The following is a 21,421-nucleotide window of genomic DNA, read 5'->3' as shown; positions in this document are numbered from 1 at the left end:
CCCTCTTCCAAGCCCAGGGCAAGGACCTTTGCTCAGAATGGGGGACTGACTTGGCCAGAGGTGGTTGGATTCTGGGCCCAGGGTAAAGGCAAATAAGTCTCTATTAAGCTATCAACATTCCTGCACGAGGAGCAGATAGAGTTCTAGAGGCAGCCAGCTAACATTTTGAGCACCTACTGTATCCCAGGCACTGTTTGATGCTTCACCTGGGTCATGTCATTTAATCCTTATAAGGAAAAGGTATTGTTATTCTACCCATCGAGAGGACAGTGAAGCTTAGAGAGAGGCTAAGGTATCTGCCCAAGGTCATATGGGACTCAAACCCCAAACCTGTGTTCTTAGCCATTCTGCCTCCCAGAGCATCCTTCATCCCCTGGCCCCATCTTCCTAGCAGCACCCAGCGGTTATGGGCCTCCATGCCTCCCTAGGAGCCATTCTCCCTTCCAGCCCTCAAGCTCTGCCTTCCCCTCTGCTAGGAACTCAGGGAGAAAACAGCCCAGCTGAAAAATTAGGCCACGCTGGCGAGCACACTACTTATTTTTTTATGACTAAGATTAAGCTGACAACCATGCAAAACATTGCAAACCTGTGTCGGCTGCAGATTTAATACCTCACCCAGCCCACACAAATAATTCATGCCTCTGCATCGATGTCCAGAAAAAACAAATCAGCAAAAAGCTGGGCTCCTGCGCGTGTGTATGTGGAGCAGCCGCGTTTCCATTGAAGCAGCATGCCGGAAATACCCGAGCTCCAGGACTGCAGATCTAGCATTTTGCAATTTTTTTTTTCTCTTAAAAGATTAAAGTACGTTTTCAAATGATTGAAGGTTGGTGGGAGGTGTAAATGTGGGCACTTGTCACATTAATTCTTCAGATGATTAAGTTCTTTTCCATTTCTTTAAAGCTGTTTGCACTTGGGTTTGATGTCCTCGTTCCGGGTGAGTGTGTTGTAGCAGTTACCAAGGTGACTTTAGCTGACTTTCAACAATTTATTTTTCCCTCCAGCTTGAGACATCTCTAGCCCTGTGTGCTGTTGATTCTGCTCTCCCAACCCCCCTGCTCCCACCCCCAGTTGCTATTCATCAGCATTTTTGCCTGTGTCAGAGAGGCCCACCGGCTCGGAGGCCCCACCTGGCAGCCAGGCCTTTTGGGAGCATGGTGATGTGTCTCAGAGGTGGCACAGGGAAGTGATGGTGAGAGTCACACCCTGGCTTTTCCTCTTAAACTCACTCTGTGACTGTAGGCTTATCACATCACTTCTCTGAGCCGCGGGTTTCCTGACCTGTACAAGAAGCGTTAACTATAGAGGAATCTACCTGGTGTAGAGTCCTTGCTGTGAGGACTCAGTGAGTGAATCTATGGACTCCTTTACTCGGGAGGAGAGTAAGGCCTCACCAAAGAGGGCTGCTGTCTTTCTTGAGTCCTGCTCTTGTCCGAGCCCCGAGGGTGGTGTTTGGTGTTGCCCTCCTCAGAAGGGAGGCGTAGCAGCTGGGGTGTAAGGGGAAGAGAGCTGGTCAGAGGTCCTAGGCTCCCATGATGGCTTGCCGCAGCCCAGCTCTGTGGCCTTGGGCACGTTACCGGCTCTCTTTTGTAAAGGAAAGAGGTAGATTAAACAACCTCAGAGTTTCCTTCCAGCCCTGAAATTCTGTGACCCTCTTGGCCAGCATGTTTGTCTCCTTCACAGGTCTTGTGAAAGGGTTTGTCAAAGGAGACACTAGGGCAAAGGGCAGTTTCAGAATTGGCTTTGGAAACCAGAGGAAGGGACCACTTTGTGAAAGATCAGTCACATGTCACATCTGAGGGTGGATCCACCCAGCTGGTGGGAATGGTCCCCGTTACCTCGGGAGCTTTATAAACCACTGCCTCAGTAGGGCCTGTGCTGTCCGATGTCACCCTCCATCCTGCCTGCTGACCTCACATCCTCCTCCCTCTGGGGAGGTGCTCTGAGTGTTGGGGTGCCTCATTGGGCCACAGGCCCCAGCGCTCAGCCCCCCAGTGTGTAAGGAGGTTGGGCCCCCACTGGCTGTGCGACTGTCAAGCCCAGATCAAGCCCAGACATCCTGGGTGGCTATTGCCGCTTCAACAATAAATAACTAAAGCTTCTCACCCAGTATCTTGTTCACTTGGGGAATTGTTCTGAGATTCACAGTCCAAACCAGGATCTGGCCTTTTGAATGAGATCAGTGGGTAACCCTCACTTCTGGCTGAAGCAGATTTGAGAGGTTGTCAGTGGGGGCAGCTGAATTTGAAAGAGCACATCTTAGATTGCAAAGGGACCCCGTGACCCAGCTGTGGAGCAAGCTGTGGGTGGGAAGCAGGACAGGAGGGAGCGCGAGGCAGCAGTGACAGTTCGCCATGGCTGGGACCACAGTCAGGAGGAATCTGGTACAGGGTTCCTGGGGCCTCGTAGCCCAGCAGGGTGGTGGCCCGGTCCTGCTGCCCAGCCAAGCTCACTGATCTGACTCCTGACAGCCTGGTTTCCACCCCTCGATGAGGACTGTGTCATTTCCTGTTGGATGAAGGATGTGTATGTCACGGCAGCTGCTGGCCATTAGCAGGAGTGTGCATGCTCTGAGCCTGCTCTGATGTCAGCCTTTTCAGGGTCAGCAGGAAGGAAGCTCTGGGAGCCATGTCTTCTGGCACTCTAGCACCCCAGCCTTGGAGAACTTGGGGTCTGAGGCTCTGGGGCAGGGGAAGAAGGGCTCCCAGAAGCCCCTGCTGCTATCTTAGGGAAGAACAAGCCACTGTGACATAAGCTTTTTTTTTTTTTTGACATAAGCTTTTATACAGAGTGTTGGCCAAAGATGAGGCTTCAGAGCCAGACCTACCTGCGACCAAATCCCAGCTCCACAGTCCCCACTGTGCGACCTGGACAAGTTAGGTCACCTCCCTGATCCCCAGCTCCTTATCTGTAAAAGGGCCATAATAATAGTGCCCACCTCACGGGGGCGCCGTGAGGAGTAATCAGCGAGAGGTGCCTCACGCAGGGCTGGCACTCGGCGAGCGTGTAGTGAGTAAATGGTGGCTGTTGTTATCTTCATCATCAATCACCATCCTTGTCGTGCCTCAGGAGCCTGGCCTGAGAGCCTCCTGTCCTGCGGTTTTCACCTCGTGCTGAACCTGTTCCTGTGCTTGCTTCGCAGGAGCCGCAAAGACAGCCTGGAAAGTGACAGCTCCACGGCCATTATTCCCCATGAGCTGATCCGCACGCGGCAGCTCGAGAGCGTACATCTGAAATTCAACCAGGAGTCAGGAGCCCTCATTCCTCTCTGCCTAAGGTAAGCCCCACAGCAGACAACTTGGCCTCAAGGAGCCACCAGGCCTGTGCTTGCCCCCTACCCCGAGGCAGAGTCTGGGGCCCAGGGTGGGGAGGAAAGCTAGTCAGTCCGCTCCATCTTGGGCCTTTGGGGGAGCCTGTGGACCCTGAACCCTCCAGTAGCCCTCACCGCGCTGGAGAGCGCTCCTTTGTCCAGAGAAGTGTCCCCCAGCCCTGCTCCCTTACGAAGGTTCAGTGACCTAGGGAGATGCCCTGCCATCCCACCAGCCCAGAGTCAGGGGTGGCAGGGTCCCCAGTAGCACTGGGGTAATAGGGCAGGGGAATCTGATGGGTGGGACTCTGTTTTCTCCTCCTGGCTGCTTTTCCATGCAGAACACTCAGTTCTCCAAACCCTGTGGCCCGCACAGCAGACTCCTTGAGGGACCCAGAAGCCCAGCTGCGTCCCTCCTGCTGCTGTCCACAGTGCCAGAAACCCACCCCTGTGGCCAGAATTCAGCTCTCTGCATGGGGATGCTGCACTGGGCTAAACCTGTTGCAGCTGGCTTCCTCCACAGCCCTCAGGGGTTCCACCCTCACTTTTATAGCAGGAGAAGCAGCAAGGATAACTCTAAACTCAGACAGCAGTGACAAGGAAGAAGGGGGTTGCACTGGTTTGGACCATCCCCACTGTCCCTGGAGCCTGAGGAAGGACCTTGTGTGGTAACCAGCCTTGCCCAGTAGGGCAACGAGAGCAAGTGGCCAGAGCGACCAGGGTCTGGCCAGCCCCCCGCACCATCCCCCCAGGACCCCAACGATTTCCTCTCCAGCTCCCTCTCTGGCCCAGGCTCAGGGCCTTTAGACTGGTGAAGGGTTAATCTAAGGCAACCTGAGAAAGCCAAGAGCAGGTTTTGCTTCCTTTGCTGACTGGCATCTCTGCCCCACTGGTTGCCCCTGCCTGCCCTTCCCCCAGGTGTATTTCCAGACTTGGGATTAACAGTAACTTCTTGTGGCTCCCTCAGAGTGACCCCACTTGGCTTCAGCTTTTTTTTTTTTAAAGATGTGGTCTTGGTAGCCATTTAACTCTCTTGGGGAGCCCAGGAGGAGGTGGAAGACTGTGCCCCGGACACAGGATTGTGCTGTGAGGGCACTAAGCCATCATCCCAGGGTGTGGGAATTCGTTTAGGTGCTTCTTCACCCCGACCCTCCAAACAAAGGTGGGGCACGATCCCCCTTTTAGCTCTGGGCCTGACCTTGGGCACATTACTAACTGGCCTCTCTGGCCTCAATCTCCTCACCAGGACACGAAGGAGGTGGACTCCCATCCCCTTTCAGGCCCTTTGAATGCTGCTCTAGTATCTGCTAGCCTTGAGCACTTTGGAAGGATAACAGTAGAGAACTCGTAAGAGGCTTCTTTTGGGAGGTGTTGAGATGAACGTGTTTAGTTCCAGGCCCCTGTTAGTGGGCAGATGGTCGGTCAGGAGGGCATTTGCCAGACAGCCCGTCCCGGGGAGTGTAGCCTCCACAGTCCCTGAGCTTGGCCAGGCCTGCTCTCACTGTCTCATGTTCCCACCCCCAGGGGCAGGCTCCTGCACGGACGGCACTTTACATATAAAAGTATCACAGGTGACATGGCCATCACCTTTGTCTCCACGGGAGTAGAAGGCGCCTTTGCCACCGAAGAGCACCCTTATGCAGCTCATGGACCCTGGTTACAAGTGAGAAGGCTCCTTTTCTTCTCCCTCCCTCCTTTCCATGGGTTCTTCCTGTGCCCGCCCCCTCGCAGTCCTCCCGTGGCAGCTCTTGGCGGCTCCTCTTCCTGAGGGGCTGGTTGTGAGATGCCATGTGGAGTGTGGATGCTGCTGCCTAGCCCACCAGCTCCAGAAACACTTCCTGGCCTCTCCCCCGTACCCCGAGACAGGAGCGATAACTCTCCAGGCCCTGGCCGTTGATAATTCTGTTTGCCACGGAAATTCAGGTTTGAGGGATGTGAGACTTTCTGCACACTGGGTAAACCAAAGAACAGGAAGCGGGAGGGTGAAGCAGGATGGGAGGAAGTGTGGAAGCCACTCTCGTGCTATATGGAAAGCCCACCAGAATTCCTAGAAAGTGGGCATCTGGACCTGGACCGGGCGCTGGGCTGAGATGGGCAGGCCTTGGCACACAGAGCCTCCCCCATCTAATGGTTCTCCTGTTCTTCCTGATGGACACCCAGCTTCTCTGTGCAGAAACCTGATGGCTTTTCTGGAGTACTTTGTCCCTCCTTTGCTCTTCTGGCTGGAGCACAGCTTCAAGCCATTGCCAAGCTGGGTGCTGGGGCCTGAGAGCCACAGGCCTCCTTCCAGCCCCTGCCCCGTCCAGGTCTCTCGGGTACTCGACCCAACCCTGACTCCCACTCCCGGATGTATTAGAGGAACAACATCCTTTTTTGTTTGTTTGTTGGGGGCATGGGAGGAGGAACACTCTACCTTACCTCTCTCAGAAAGGGAATCTGACCCTGATCTAACAGGTGACTCTGCCTTGTTTGTGGTGTATGGTGGAGGGTGCGGGTGGGTGGAGGGATTACCGTAAAGGGGAAGAGAATTTTGCCGGTTCTGTGGGGTTAGCCTAGTCTGTGGGGGTCTGTGAAGTGTGTATAGCATTAATGTAGGCATATTTTTAGTCTTTGAGTGTCTGTGTCTCTTCCTCAGGCCAGCTCCTCCCTCGCCCTCCCCACCAAAATACTAACCCTTAATTAAAACAAACGGCAAACAAAGGACACCAACCACACTCCCAGACTAAGCTGAGGTAGAAATGGAAGCCGGTGCTTTAGGGATATTGTGTTCCATAAATTATCTTGCCTTTTTCCACTGTTGTTATTACATTGTTTCATAACAAAATTACTTTGAACCATAAAGTTATAAATACATTTTAAAAGTCCCACTTGGTAACATTAGATTTCTGTCCATGTGGTGTTGGTAGTTGCTGTAGCAAAAGCTCTGAAGTATAACATTTGAAATTAGCCCAGCACAAGTGGAAAGGTCCTCCCCCCAGCCCCATCGTGTCCCAGGGCACCGGGCTGCCTCTGTGGAGAGCAGGGAGGGGGTAGGCCTTCTGCCTGGGCAGAGCTGGGAAGGAGTGGGGAACGAGGGACCGAGTAGGAGACCCCCAGCCACTGAGAGGTCACAGGTCATCATTCCTAGCAGGTGACAGTGTGTTGACAGGTCTCAGCAGAAGTGTCCTCAGATAGCACTTTTGTGTATTGAAGGTTAAGCACATTTTCTTGGAAAAGTAGGAACTAGAGTCTCCCCAAACTCAAGAAGAAATTTCACCCAGTTGCCTTTCACATGCTCAACTCTGAACCTGTCCTTGGAGCCCCGCCATCCCCCTTGGAACATCTTCCTGCCCGCAGCGGGGATGGGGGGGGGAGTCAGCATCTCCAGTTCTCAGCAGCCTGGGGACCTGGGCCTCCAGAGCACTCGGCAGATGTCATGTTGCCCCCCAGTCCCCACAAAGGTCTGGGCCCAACCCTGATTTCCAAGCCCCTGATCCTCCGGCTACTGGTGTTCCCTTCCAGCCCTGTTCCCCCTCGCCTCCCTGGCAGCCCCTCAGTGAGCTTGAGCACTCGCCCTGCTGACTCCCAGCACATGGTCCCCTCCCAGGCGCCGTTGCCCCGGGAACGGGAGCTGTGGGAACCAGCCGCTGGCCTCGGCATGTTTCAATAAAGTTGCTGTGCTGGGAGCTGCTTAATCAAAGGCCTGTGTTATGGGCTCATTAGTGTGGTCCACCACAGGGGCCAGCTCACAGGGGAGCTCCCGGGAAGGCTGGCTGGGGCCCGCTCCCCAGGCACGCACCCTAACTCACCAAGGGGTTTCTCAAGGCCCTTTCCAGGGAGCCCTGGGAAACCCGCTGCCCCTGCCCCCAGGCCAGCCGGTCCTCAGCTGTGAAGCCAACATCCACACCAGCCCTCCTCCCCACCCCGCCCCCAAAGCAGTCAGCACTTTCTGCATCTGACTGGCAGCCCGCCCTCCTCTTTAGGGTCTTGCCACTGTGGTCACAGGCAGCTCCCTAGCTTGTGGGAACCTGGGCTTGTAATTACTTGTGGGCCTCTGAGTCTCCCTCTGGGGCTGCCTGTCTCCCCGGGAGTCTGAGGACCTCCTGGAGGCCTGGGGTCAGGCTCATAGTCACCAGTGAGGGCCCACTCCACTGGGCCAGGAGGGACCCCAGGCTCCTCTGGAGGGAGACCCCAACAGAGGCCTGCCCTCACCTCCTACAGGAATCTCTCACTCATGCTTCCAGGATCCAGGGTGTCTCCCTGACCCCTGTGTGGCCAGGCCTGCTGGGGGCAGAGCATCAGGAAGGAACTGGATGCAGCAGCCCCAGGACTGAAGAGACCCAGACTTCTGTTCTCTTGGCTGCTGCTTGAACACTCCCTGTTGGTCCCAGAGGAGTTGGGAGGGGCTAGGATGACTTTCTTGCATCAGCCGTCAACAGCCTTGGAAGCCCTCACTCCCAGCCTTGGCACCTTGTTCTGGCCTCCAGCCCAGGCCTGTTATCTCTTGGGGAAGTGGCATGGCAGAGACACCCCACATGGGAGAAGAGAGACAAAGGAGAGCCTGAGAGAAAAAGGCAGCAAGTGAGGGAATCTGGGCCCTTTCCGGAGCTTGTGGAGTGGCCCCAGACAGGCCTCCACACCCACCTGCTCCTGGGCCTGCACCTGCCCTCCAGGCTCCTCCTTGCCCCATCTCTCCAGCCCCAGGAACGTCAAGGCCCCGGCACGGAAATGCAGGGCTGTCTGCAACCCCAGAGTAAGCACAGTGGACACTCCTTGCTTCCTGGAGGAGCTGGAGAGGCAGGAATCCTCCAGTTCCTTAGGCTCTTCAGTTTCCATAGGTTGACACCGGACTCCTCCATTTGCCCTACCATTTGCTGTTTTTATCTTTTCTGAGATGGTAGAGGCTGTCCACCAACTCCAGGGTTGTACAGGACAGTCTTCAGACCAGGGGGAGGCCTGCCAACGTCCTCTCCTGCACGCCTTCCCCCAGCATTCCTCATCCCAGTGGCTTTAACAAGCCTCTCTCCCTTGAGTCTGTCAACACCGGGCTGTTAGCCTCTGAGTGGGAGCCTGGCCCAGAGCTGAGTCGTTCATCCGTCCCCAGCCAAGGTTGATCTGAAGGGGGAGAAGTCGGCCCCAGAGGTCACACAGGGGTCACATCACCAAATATGAGAATATTTTTTTAAGCCCTGCAATGCTTTCTCAGCTGTGTGGTGTCTGACAGCTCACCCAGGTGGCCCCCCGTTCCCAGCCATTCCCTACCAGCCCTGATGGGAGGCCCAGGGCTTGGGAGAAGACACCCAGCAGCTGTTCAAGTGGGCTTCGCTTCTCCAGGCCAGGTTTGGGGAGTCACTGCTGGCTCTCCTCCTAGCCCAGCGGCTGACTCACCACTGTCCTCTGGACAAGCCACTGCCTTCTCCTGTCCCCATGTACCCATTTGGATGTTGTGTGGAAGACACTTGGCGATCCCTGGCCCAGGCCCTGGGCAGCTCCTCTTCTGTGCCTCTGCTCTTTCTCCTTCCACTGGTGAACCTGGCCACGACCTGGTCCCCCTGGAGACCTTTGCTTGGGCTGTCACGGGGACCTCAGTGTCCAGGGTACAGCCATTAGGGTTTAAATGCCAGCACTGTGCCTAGGGAAGTACAGCAGCCTCCCTTTCGGGCGAGGGCTGTGGCGGCCCGCTCTGCCCTCCGCAGCAGACAGCCGGAGCAGGGGGAGTCTGAGCCCGCTCCTGGCCACCTCAGCCAACTCCTCCCCACCCAGCAAGGACAGGAAATGAAGGTGGCCTCCCTGTGCCACCACTGCAGTGGTAGCTGCCACACACACCTCTGCCCCCGAGCCTGGGGGGCGGGGGTCCTCTGGGCTGCTTTCTCACTTCTGTCTGGCCGGTCGGGGTTGGGGGGACGCAGACTGGCCTGCTTCCTGGTCCTGTGTCCCCCGCTGCCATTGTGAGCGCCAGAGCAGCTCCATGGCAGGCTCTGCCCCGTAAACAGCACATCTTCTTCCCTGAGAGAAGGAAAGGGAAGGAAAAAGAAAGCCAAACTTGTTGGGAAGCAAGAACAATGTGTCAACACGAAGAGCAAACAAGGCCCCAGACAAAGTGTGGATTGTCATACTAAGGGGAAGGAGTGGGCTTTGTCAGTGCTGTTTGCAGACTCAGAAATATCATTGACCGCAGACATTTGAATAAGATCTACAGCAGCGGGGCCCCTGCCTGTCCCATAGCCAGGCCTGCCCAGAGCAGGCATTGATGAAAGATCACTTTTCAGGTTCCTTCTGGAACTTGCTGGGGCCTGGGGAATTGGGAGATTGTTGACAATCCTCCGTCTTCACCAACCAGCCAGGCTGGCCTAAGGCACTGGGTGTGAGCACCTTGGAGTAAGCTGCTGGCCTGTGTTCCAAGCCTCATCAAAGGTGGAGGTTGGGAGTGGGGGGCAGGGAGCCACTGCTCCCCTCCCAGCTCCACCAGTTAGAGCTGGTGGTAGAGCTGCAGCCACTAACTCATCTGTATTGGTTAAACCTGTGCCCAAACCCACTTCCCCTGTGAGTATATTTCCCCAGCACTCCCGCCACCATGATCTCCTGGAGGGAGGTGTTGCCTTTTAAAAATGCAGATGCCTTGGCCTTGCCTGAGCTATTCAGCTTCAGAAGGTCTGGATTCAGAAGGTCTGGATGGGGCCTGGTATCCCTGTGTTTTCAAAATCCTTCTAGGGGAGTTTGCTGCTCGGATTGCTTGGGGGGCTTTCCCTTCTCACTAGAGAGTCTTCTCCCTCCAAGGGTTGCTTGTGCACAAACATAAGCATTTATGCCCAGCTCTTGGTGAGTACTATCATCGATGAGTGCTATTTTCATTATTAGTATTATTTCTACTGCTATTTTCTGGACTAATGTAACTGTCGTCTTATGTACACATTTACCAAGCTGACCTGGAAATTTGACCTGCTGTCCCCACTTGGAAACTGTATTGGGGCATGGTTTGCCTCCCTTTCCAGTTGGCCAACCTGGTTTTGAGCAGCTGCATGTCTGTGACGCCCAGGGTTCCAGCCCTCTTGAGCTGAGCAGGTGGCCGGGAGATGTGTCGCTGGTTTTCCAGGCCATTGGTTGAAGCCAAAGTCACCTCCACCTCCCCCATCAGAGGAGAGAGAGGAGTCAGCTCTGAGCATACAAGTCTTCTTGAATTGGGGTACTTTCCCCAGACAGGAAAAGAGCTTCTTCCACCACCATGAGGTCAGATCACTGTTCTTCTAAAGTCCAGACTTGTCTCCTCTTGATGCCCGCGCATCTGCACAATGGGAATGCTGGTTACCTCCCTTGCAGGACTGCCCTAAGGATTCAGTGAGATGATACCGGTCAAGCACTTGGCCCAGTGCCTGGCACACGGGGGAGGCGCTGCTTCTGCTGTTGGCAGTATTATCATTACCACTGTCATTATCATAGCCTTTCCTGTTATTATTTGTGGCAGAGCCAGGCAGCTCCATGGGGACCCAGGGAGCTTCAAGAGCCCGAAGCCCCAGAATTGCACAGGCTTTTCCCACAGTTGCATCACAACGGCGAGTCTGTTCCTCGTGAGAGCGCCCAGGAGCTGCTCCATCATAGCTGTCTATCTCCAGTGTCCTGTTGATAAGATCTGTTAACATTCTCAGCTCCAGGTCTGAAATATACAAAGAACAGGGCCTGTTTGTTCAATCCAAGCTTCTAAGGTTTAACTCCCAAAGGAAATTAAATTAGGTGCCTGGAGCTATGACAGTCTGTCGTGTTTCTTTGCAGGGAATGTCACCCTTAATATCATGCAGATCTCCTGTATAATTTTACCCGTTTAATTCTTTTAAAATGTGAAGTTTCCAGCAGGAACCAACAAACCACCAAAAGTGAAAATTGAGGAGTGACTAGGGTTTGTCCCCTTTTTCGGTCTTACCATCCCCTCTCCCAGCTGAGTATAAAATGAGTCCACACACAGATTGTACACACTTGGTAGCTGGTCTACCAAAAGCCACCATAACTCACCCTCTTTCCACCACCAGTTCCAGACCTTTGTCAGAGGAACTGGCTTAGGACTGAACTCAGTGTTGGTGGGTTTACCTTTACCATTTCTACAGCTGTTTGGAGTCTCTCTGCATGGTCACCGTCCCTGTGAACCCTCCCCCAATCCCATCTCACCCCCAGCACTAGCTACAGTCCCAGGCCTATTTACCTCTCTGGCAGAAATGTTCTCCCTCCAAAGTATTTGTGGGTTAGAAATCAGTTCAGCCTAGCCCGGACTGGAGCCATTGTAATATAATTGGGTTTTAGGTATGCTTGTGTTTGTGCTAGCATTTGCAGAGATGGCAGCAGGCCCCGGAAATGCCAAAAATGTGAATGTGACTTTTGTACTACTTAAGCAGACTGGTGATAACTGGTAGAGAGACTCTGGGCTTTGGGGGGGTAGTGGGGAGGGAGAGCCCTGGGATAAGAGCAGGAGGAGCAAGGGCTCCAGCTGTGGGAGGAGGAGGATCAGGGTGGGATTGGGAAGGGGTCACGGTGGTCTGTGAGAGGAGTCAGCCAGTCCCGCCTTGGGGAACCAGGAGGGAGGTGGGAGGGGGCACCTCAGGTGGGCATTTCCCTGGACCGGCTTTGCCTGTCTAAACCTTGTCTCTGTCTCCACTTGAAGCCTGAGCTCCTCAAACAGAAACTTTGGTGAGGAGTTGCGGGCCAGTGGTTGGAGCTGTTTTGTCCCTGACTGTGGGCTTGCAGCCTGAGAAGGAGATGACCTTTGGCTCCCTGTCAAGCGCGGGAAGGTGCTTGTCCAGGTGGGGAATGGACTGCCTTCATGCTTGTGTCCCTGAGGCTCCACCCAGGGCCAGGCCTAGCAGAGGCACCCAGGGAATGCTTACAGAATCAAGTAGTTGGATGGGCAGACGAGTGGAAGGATCAATAAATGAGGAAATGTCGTGAGGGTAAGACCTCAGGATTTGGAAGCTGTGCTCTGGGCACTAACGTTAGAGTCCAGACAAGACCAGGACCTGATCTTGTCTCAGCTGCTCACAAACCACGTGACATTGGGCAAATCACATAACCTATCTGTGTCTCAGTTTCCTCATCTGGAAGGCGATAAGATATATGAGCGGTTAGCACGGTGCCTGATGTGGTGGTGTTTTTTTACCCGTTCACTTGGGGTAGTTTTCTCATTCCTTGCTCACACCTCCAGCCCATCAACATCCTTCCTTCGGAGCCCTCCGTCCTGTGAGGTGCCCAGTGATCCTGGTTGCTCGCCTTCCTTTCTCTGCCATTTCACTTGATCTCACAAGCTGACTTTATTCCAAATGTTGAAACTTATGTTCTCATCAGAGTGGACAACTCCCAGGGGAAACCTGATGGGTATTTTCTCAAGTCCTGGATCCTCCTCCTTGTCACAGGGGACTTTTCGTCAGAGGAGCCCCTCACCTTGGTCTTCAATTCATTGTTCTCTTCCTCTGTCCCCCCACCCCCACCCCGGGCGTTCACAGGCTGCTAGAGAAGGCAGAACGAGGCGGGGAGAGCCACAGCCCGGGGGGACAGAAGGGTCTGCTGCAGAGGTCAGGGGGCCCCGTTGACCAGCACGGGGAGGAGAGGGGTAGAGGAAGGGGTCAGGCTGGGCAGAGGAGCCAGTTGAGAAGACGGCCCACCAGGCTGAGGAAGCCCTGGGTACCCTTGAACCTTGCGGCTAACTGTGAAAACTGCTTTAGGGGGTGAGGGTGATGGTTGTGCCTGCCGCATAGTGGGACCAGGCTGTCCTCTACGTCAAAGCGTGAAGCCACAAGACACCAGACTAGAGCAGCAAAGTGGGATAGCTGGGAGATGCCCTGGAGAAGAGGTTTCTTAAAGGAAAGCTTGAAGAACTCAGTGGCTGAATGGGGCCAGCAGGGCAGGGGTTTGGGAGCTTCCAGTCTGAGGGGAAGTGGAGGCCACGGATGAAAATGGGAGTTAAGGAGTCCCTTTCCCGTCTGTAAAATGAGAGAGGTTGGTGTACAGTCTCCAAATTCTGCAGCTCAGACGTTCTTGGATGTACCTTCCGGTGCATTTCCAGATTCCAGATGAGGCTTGTGTTCCAAATCCAGACAGATTCCTTCTGTCCTACCAAGTGAACCTGGTTGGGCAAGGACGATGTTGGAATCTCTCTTCTCTGCCCCTCGGCTCTTCTGTCTCCCCTCTACCATACTGCAGCGCGCAGGAAGCCCGAACTGCCAAAATAGGGGTTCCTCCCAACCCGTTCTCATGTCCCTTCTGGGACCAGCGCCACCATCTCTCCAGATGTCCCCCCCTGCTCCCCATTGTCCTCTGATGTCCTTCCTCCTCTGCCCCAGTCCCTCTGATGTGGTAGGCAGGTGGTGGTGGGAGTTGGGGGCGGGGTGTGGGTGACAGTCGGGGATAGGCCTCAAGCCCTTCCCTGTGTCCCTAGAACACATCACAGTGGCCTCATAGCTCCTTAATGGCCCGAAGAAAGGTCCACAGCTTGGCAGTTAGCAAAAAGACTATATATTTTTAAAAAATAATAAAAGCCTGTCTTGTGCCTTCTTCCCAGATTCTGTTGACTGAAGAGTTTGTAGAGAAAATGTTGGAGGACTTGGAAGATTTGACTTCTCCAGAGGAAGTAAGCTGTTTGATTCTCTTTGACGGCAGGTTCCAGTCTCCAGGAGCCTCTGTGTGTGTGTGTTTGTGTGTGTATGTGTGTGTGTGTGTGTGTGTGAGAGACGTGTGGAGATAGGCTGGAAAGGAGATGTTAAATGGCTTTATTTCTCTTCCCTGAATCACCCCCTACCCCACTGCCAGCCCTTGTAAGGACACCCAGCAAACTGTCTGAATTGCCAACTCCTGAGAACCTCCTTGAAGAGGCAGCCAGGGCCTTCAGGCTCCTCATTGAGGAGCACAGAGTTCTCCTCAGCCCCTGCTGTTCCCTGGCAGGTTCTGAACAGAAAGCCCACGCCTGCTGCCAGAGAACATTCCACGGGAGAGTTCTGGTGGGCAGCGAGGGACTCCTGCGCTTGCCTCAGGCCACCCAGGAGCCACTCTCCTTCCTCCCTTCACTGGCCATGAGCTCTCCCCTCTGGTCCACTTCTTCCAGCCCTAGCCGAGCTGGCGGGCCAGGTGGGGGCCTGTGCTTTCCCTGGCTGTTCTGCTTGGGTATAGGAATGGAGCCCATAATCCCCTTTGTTTTTCTTCCTTGTTCCCGGCATCCTCATTTGTGGGGACTTACCTCATCCTGGAAAGTCCCTTCCCCTCCCCCGGCCTCCTACCAAGCAGCACCCCAGCTGGTTGAGCCTTCCTGGCCTTAGTGCCCTGCCCGATAGGTTAATGGAACATTAGCAAGCTGGCTGTCCTCCTGCTCTTCTGGGCCCTCCCCTGCCCCGGGGCAGAGACAGACCCTTCCTTCGCCCTTTGTGCCAGGAAGTGTGTTTGGGGGAGAGCTCCTTCACCTGCCAGGGGCCAGGCTTCCAAGCTAGAGCGAAGCCAGGCAGGAGCCAGCTTTCAGCCAGGGCTGGAGCTTCCAGTTGCCGGGGCTTCCAGGGCCGAGTCAGCCAGGACACGGAGGCCTCCGACAGACGTCCACGGGGCGGAGGACAGTGCACAGGGCAGGACTGGCCCGTCCAGGTCTCCAGGTGAACAGGAACTCCTCAGAGCCTGAGGCCACCCCCAATGGGATAGTGTCTTCTCTCTCCTCTGGGATGTGGCTTGATAAATTAACTCATTTTTACATTCAAAAGTCACCAAGTACCCAGTCTGTGCCAGCCAGTCAACCCCCGCAAGTCACCGGTCCCTGAAGCCTGGCTCCCATTCAGTCAGACCAGAGCCAGCTGCCCAGAAGTGCTTCCGGAGAGGCCATGTCGCACAGGGATGGCACCATGCCAGACTGCTGCTTTCAGCTCGGGTGCTCAGGGGGTGGAAGGGGGGTAGTCCAGGCAGGAGGGACGGGAGCCAGGAGGAGCTTAGGAAAGTAGGTCACTAAAAATGACTTTTTTTTTCTTTCCTGTCCAGAGGCTGTCCCCACACCCTGCCCTACTCTCCACTTTGGTCCTGGCTTGGACAGTCCCCCATCAGAGGGAGGGAGAGGGAGCCAGCCAGGAAGTGTCAGGCCCATCCACTGCCAGCACCAGCTCTAGGCAGGCTGAAGGCCCTGCTCTTCCCTCCTTCCCAGACTGGCCTGTCTTCTTGCCTGGCCCCGGGGCAGCAGGAGTCATAAAAGGCAGACCCTGCTCCTAAATCGGGGAGCATCTATGAGCACCATAGGACCCATGCAGGGTCCTAGCATACAGAAGGAATAAGATAGGTCAGCCTCTTCCCCTACCCCCACCAGAAGCTTGAGAAACACAACTGTAGGCAAATCAGTGATTCCGGGGAGTCGGGTAGGAAGACCTTGGGCTCTCCTTGGCCACTGCTGGCACCTCTCTCAGGCTGGTAACTCTGGGAAGCAGGTGAGAATGAACAAGGGGGAGCAGGATGGGGGTTTACTCCTCTCGAGAATGAACCAGGCCCAAGAAGTCACCTTAAGCCACACTACCCCTGCTTCTCGGCACCCACCGAGGCCGAGCCAGGGCCTCCTTCCCTGGGGACCCTTTGGCAAAGGCTACAGAGGGCCAGTTCCAGCGTTCTTCCCCACCAGCCTCAGAAAGAAGCCATGGCAGGGACAGGACCGCAGAGTTCCAGACCTCAAGCCACTTCCCTGTAGCATCTGCACCCTCCCCTGCCCCCCATCCTCTAGCCCCTGGGCCTCAGGGAGCAGATTCCTTACATGCTTGAGGCAGAACCAAGGAAGTGAGCTGGAGGGAGGTCAGCACAGTCAAGAAAGAGTTAGAAAACAAGCCTCCTCCAACCCCAGTTAATTATTGGCAGGGCAAGGGGAAAGGAGGGGTCAGTGAACTCCAGCAGCTTGACCCCAGCCGCCCACCTGGGTCTAGCATTGGTGACTGAAGCCAGGCAACCAGTGGCCTGTCTTGCCCCCAGCACCCAGGGGACAGGGCCTTGGTGAGGGTCCTGGCCTCTCTCTAGGCAGCGTGGGAAGAAGGCAGTGGGTTCTGCTAACCGTGTATACTCTGGCTCTGTGCTTGTTCTCCCTCCGCAGTTCAAACTTCCCAAAGAGTACAGCTGGCCCGAAAAGAAGCTCAAAGTCTCCATCCTACCCGACGTGGTCTTTGACAGTCCGCTGCACTAGCCTGGGCTGGGCCCTGCAGGGGCCAAGGGAGAGCCCAGCTGCTCCCTGGTGACTCCAGTGTAACAACTGCGTAAATGAGACTCCCACAAATAAAAGGACAAGTGTGAGGATGACCACGCAGCCACTGCGCCCGTAGCCCGCTGGGATGCCACGCACAGGCCGCAGGCCCCCCCTCACCTGCAGCTCGGGGGCCTCCCCCCGCAGCCGGCCAAGCCATGTGACCAGGCCCTGGCCCCAGTGGGCCACAGTTGGGCAAATGCCAACCTTCCCCTCCTGCCACTGCCACAGGTTCCGTTTTGAGATTTGCCTCCGGACCTCTGATGTGCTCCTAGGTGGAGACAGGCCTCGTTCTCACCTACCCTCTGCCACACAGCCCAGCAGGAGGGAGGCGGAGTGGCCGCCTGTATGGCCCAGCTCAACTCTGGGGAGGCTTTGTTAGTCAAGCTCCTCTGGCCGTGGAACGATTCCTTCGATCGTGTTTGGTTTTCTTCCTCCTTATTTTATTTTGTAGAAACCGGATGGTATTTTATTGCTCCTCAAAGATGTCCAGAAGCCATCTATATAATGTTTTTTAAACAGAACTTTATTTCCAGATGAACTTTCTCATTCTCTCAGACAAGGGCCTGGGGCCGTCTCCCCCTGAGCTGCCACCAGAGAAGGTGCCAGTGTTCGCCTGCCAGTCTGGGGCCCTGAAGGAGCCAGCTTCGCAGAGAGGCTTTTCTTCCCAGCTGGGCCTGGTGGAGCCGAGGCACTCCCCCATGCAGCCTTGAGCCCAGTTTAGCTGGGGCCAGGAAGGGCTGCTGCTGGTTCCCAGCTGGACTGGGTCCCCACAAAGTTCAAGGATCATCAGGATCTCCGAGACTTGGTGACTGCAGCCTCACCTTCCAGGCGTTTTCCTCCCAACCAGGCGTGCCTGAGAGAGGGCGAAGCCCAGCGCTTCACAGACCATTCCCACCTGCCACTCAGGGCCTGGGTCTCCAGCTCTCTGCCACTCCCATCCCATTTCCTCATCCCCCGGGCCTCCCAACCTCCAGGCTGCAGGACTCTGGCTTATTAAAAACAGAAAAATCAACCTCTCAACATGTCTTTCACTTTGGTTTTGCAAACGCTGCACTCTCCCGCGCTCCCGTCCTCCCTGCATCCATTCATTTCTCATCCTTCATTCTCTACCCCTTGTCCTGTCTCCTTTCCTGCATCCTGGCCTCTCGCGGTCCTTGGTCCCTCACCCCAGTATTGCAGATCTCGTGGTCTTCCTATCTCATAGCCAACCTATCTCTGGCCCGTGGTTTTGGGGTTCTTCTTGGGTTGTCTCCCACTTTTGACCTGGAATCAGCAAGCCCCTTTCGTGCCCTCTTACCCCCAACTCCAGGGACGGCTATTCCGAGATCACCCTTCAGGCCTTTCCAAAGCAAAGTCCTTTTGTCTGTCACAGACCACACAGGCCCATGCCCTGTCCCTGTCTGCAGCCGCCACACACACAGGCACCACCGGGAGTGCCAGGGAGGTCCACGGGGTGCAGGACGCCTCTGATGAGCAATCTAGCCAAAGAGCTGCCTCCAGGGGCCGTGAGGGTAGTGGCCAGGCTGTTGGACTTCCGAGGGGCCACTCGGGTCTGGTTCCTTCTCTGCATACACCAGCAGGGCTGCCTGGTTAACCCCATCAAACTCAGCGCTTCACGGCGGATCGGCCTGGCACTTGGGAGAGACGCCGCCCCCAACACACAAGCGCCGAAGATGGAAGCCCCTCTGGACCTGATGTTGGCAGCAGCTGTGCCTTCTGCTCTGAGGACTTTTCCAGAAGGACGTTTCCTGGCCTTCACCCACCACAGCATCCCTGCCTTTAAAGCTCTTGTCTTCAGACATTTCATGGCCAAAGAGGTGCCGTCGGCTTGCCTCCCTGCTTGCCATCCTGACCTGCCTCTCCACAGATTCTTTCTTTCTGGGGACCTGCCTCTACCTGCCTGGTTTGGCTTGGGGGGAGGGGGTATTTTCTGAGCTAAGTTTTGTTGTCAGTGTGGGAGGCAGAAGGGAAGCAGGGGAGCTCTGAGACGATGGGCCTGTGAAGCCTGTGGCCCCTTCCTGCCCCGTCAGTGTGGGGAACCTCCACAGTTCGGCCGGAACCAGCCTCCTTCTCCTTTCCCTACAGTGCATGGGCTCTGGGGGAGTGGTGGAACATTCGCCATCTCTGCCCAGACCTCCTTTCCCTTAGGCGGTGGTGCCTTCCAGAGGTTTCTCAGCAAGGGGGCCCTCCACTGAGCTTCTGGCTGGTGAGAGGGGACCCTCCCTGGGGACGAAGCGAGGCTGACCATGGGGCATGCCCAGCACAGCACTTGGCATATGATGGGCGCTCACTAGATGGACCCCTTCTTTCTCTCCCTGTAGCTCTTTGGGAGCCCTGACCTCATAGTAAGTTGGGGAGGTAAGAAGCCTCCCTCCCTAAATCTGCCTCTTGCCACAGGCTTCCTCGAAACTTGCCCCATCCTACCCCATCCCTCCACGTCCCCGTGGCTGAAGCTTCCGAGAAGAAGAGGCTCCCCCATGCTGTTTGCCAGCTACACGAGGCAGACGCCCACGGCTCCTCAGGCGCAGTGTGGGCTGCAGGAGGACCACAGACCCAGCTGCCATTCTGTGGGGCTGGAGAGGCTCATGCAAGGTCTCAGGTCTGGCTGAGGAGCTGGTGCCTCTTCCTGCCCTTCTCTTCCCAAGGCGAGGCTTCAGGGCAGGGGCTGGGAAGCCTTGGGGAGAGTCTAAAGGGCTAGCATGTTTTAAAAAATAAACACAGGGTCTTGAGACTGGGTTTTGAGTTGAGAGCAGGGGAAAAACCTGAAGGTCGGCCCCTATGGGGCAGACCAGGAGAGAATTCCCTTGACTGTATTTTTTTATCTGGTTGTCTTTCCTCTCTGGCTTCTAGGTCCCTGTGCCAGGTGAGGTACCTGGGTCCCTGTTGTAAGTCAGGAGCCCTGTAGAAAGAGCCCTCCTTTTGTACAAGTACCTGAATGCTGCAATGAGCAGACTTTTGTAAAATTTTATATTAGTTTCTAATGTCAATGGTGACTCGGTTCCTGGGGGCTGCAGCCAGCCTGGGACTTTTGTAAGAATTTTTGGGTGACTCACTTAGATGTCGTTTCCTTCTTGCCCCCTCTTCCTCTGTGTAATCTAAGTGCATTAAACGTATTTGCAGAAGTGCCTGGGTCTTGTGCTCCTTTCTGGCTGCCTGGAGTAGGGGAGCAGAAAGCCAGGGGCCCTGCCAGAGGGGGTGGGTTGGACTCAGCCACTTAGAAGAAGCCAGGATGTGGAAAGGCCCTGAAGACTGATGTTGGGAGTGGAGACGGTGCCAGGGAAGCAGGATCACACAGCCTGTGACTCTTCAGTCATGCAGAAATGACCTCGCAGGGACAGGCTCTCTTTCACTGGTCTTGAATTCCTGTAAGGTCAGGGGGGTAGGAGGTGGAACACAGTCTGGGGAGATGAGTGTGTGGGTAAAGACCCTCTCTTCTGCTTCATTCTCCTACCCACCTCTCAGCAAAAAACCCTTTTCCCTTGGGAAGGCGGGCCTTCCTCAGGTCCACTTTGGAGTCCTTGCGCCCCTTCCAGCTATGGCAAGAGACAGCACTCCCCTCACCAGGCACCTAAATTCAACCTCCTAATCCAGGGCCTGGGGGAAGGATGGAGGGGCAGCCTCAGAACTGGCCCACTGGGTGACACAGAGGCCAGCCTACCCTTCCTGTTAAATCCTCTGGGCCTGGTCTGGGTGAGGAGGCAGGTGGATCTTCCTTCCCTGGATCGCCCAGCTCTTATCACTCCAAGGCCTGGTGTGGCAGGGCAGAGCCTAGTGCTAGAGGGGGAGAAGGCAACAGCCTGGGGCCTTAGAGGCAGGCAGGAGTGGGTCTGCACCCAGACAGGGTCCAGGAAGCCGCAGGACTGCTCTGGGCCTTCACACATTCTTTCCCTTCCTACTAGGCCTGCTTGTCTGTCCTGGGGATTAGCAGGGCCCTTTTCTTCTGGTCCTCAGGATGGAGCTGTAGCACTGAGGGGGTTCTGCAGAGGTCCTGGGGGCACCACAAGAGGGTAGGGGGCAGAAGGAGTCAGCTCCTGTGAAGGGTCTCTTAGCTCCCCTCCCTGTCCTCTTTGAGATGCAGCTGTATCTGTGGGACCTGCCCCAGGGGGAGGTCACTCCTCCTTCCTCTGTGACCTCCTGCTGAACTATGGCTGCCCCCCCCGCCCCCCCCCGCCCCTCCTCAGCAGTGGGGCAGGTCCTGTCTGGGGCCCTCAGTCCCTCTGGCAGTCAGAGCAAGGGAGCTGGGAGGGTCTGGAGCCAGGCTGACTACCCCAGGGTGGCCCAGGCCACACCCCTTCCCCTTTCTCCTTGGAGACTGGGGGCAGGTTGCTTATCTAATCCTCCTCATCTGACTAGCCTGGAAGGACCCAGGGTCAGGGTGAAGTTCTTGCCCCAAAGAAAACAGAATAGCGAGATTCTGTGCTTAGGTGGTTCCGGGAGACAGGAGTAGGCTGGGGTTGTTTCTGGAAAGAAAAGCGCTCCTGGACCCAGAGCAGAGACTCTGTCCCTAGGTTTAAGGAGGGGAGAAGCCGTCCATGTGATCTTTAATGTCTCCTCCGAAAGCCTGTACATTCCTCCAGGAGTCTGCTCTGCCCTATTTGGGGGATCAGGGGCCCTAGGGAGGGGGACCCACAGGCTCCAAGGCCATGGGTCTGGGGAGCCTGAGAGATTTGCCAAACTGGCCTGACCAGAAGGAGAAGCATGCTGGAAATGAGTGACTCAACCCAGCCTGCCAGGCTCTGAGGTTGGGAGGCCAGCGTGGGGTGAGGGGAGTGATTAGCTGGGCAGCAGAAGGGAGAGAAATGTCCCAAGACCATAGGGCAGGGCAGGATGTGGCCTGGCAGGGGTGGCCATCTCGGGACCCTTCCATGTGGGACTAACCAGCCCCTCCTCCTCAGTGCAGGAAGTCTTTGGGG

General features: G+C 55.8%; 1 protein-coding gene across 4 annotated transcripts in view; it reads left to right on the top strand.

The window, feature by feature from the left end:
• The window catches only part of SUFU (SUFU negative regulator of hedgehog signaling), a 110,590-nt gene extending 90,960 nt beyond the window's left edge, over window positions 1–19,630 (top strand). For 3 of the 4 annotated variants that reach the window (XM_036828765.1, XM_036828764.1, XM_036828766.1), the window contains 4 exons: window positions 3,143–3,277; window positions 4,832–4,970; window positions 13,824–13,892; window positions 16,359–19,630. In XM_036828765.1, coding sequence (XP_036684660.1) covers window positions 3,143–3,277; window positions 4,832–4,970; window positions 13,824–13,892; window positions 16,359–16,448 — 433 coding nt within the window. In that variant the 3' untranslated portion in view covers window positions 16,449–19,630. The remainder of the gene's footprint in view (window positions 1–3,142; window positions 3,278–4,831; window positions 4,971–13,823; window positions 13,893–16,358) is intronic. The other variant, XR_005016825.1, reaches the window with a different exon arrangement.
• The last annotated feature ends 1,791 nt before the right edge of the window (window positions 19,631–21,421 follow it).

This window comes from Balaenoptera musculus, chromosome 16, assembly GCF_009873245.2.
Source record: "Balaenoptera musculus isolate JJ_BM4_2016_0621 chromosome 16, mBalMus1.pri.v3, whole genome shotgun sequence".
NCBI lineage: Eukaryota > Metazoa > Chordata > Mammalia > Artiodactyla > Balaenopteridae > Balaenoptera > Balaenoptera musculus.
This window is presented reverse-complemented; position numbering and strand designations above follow the sequence as displayed.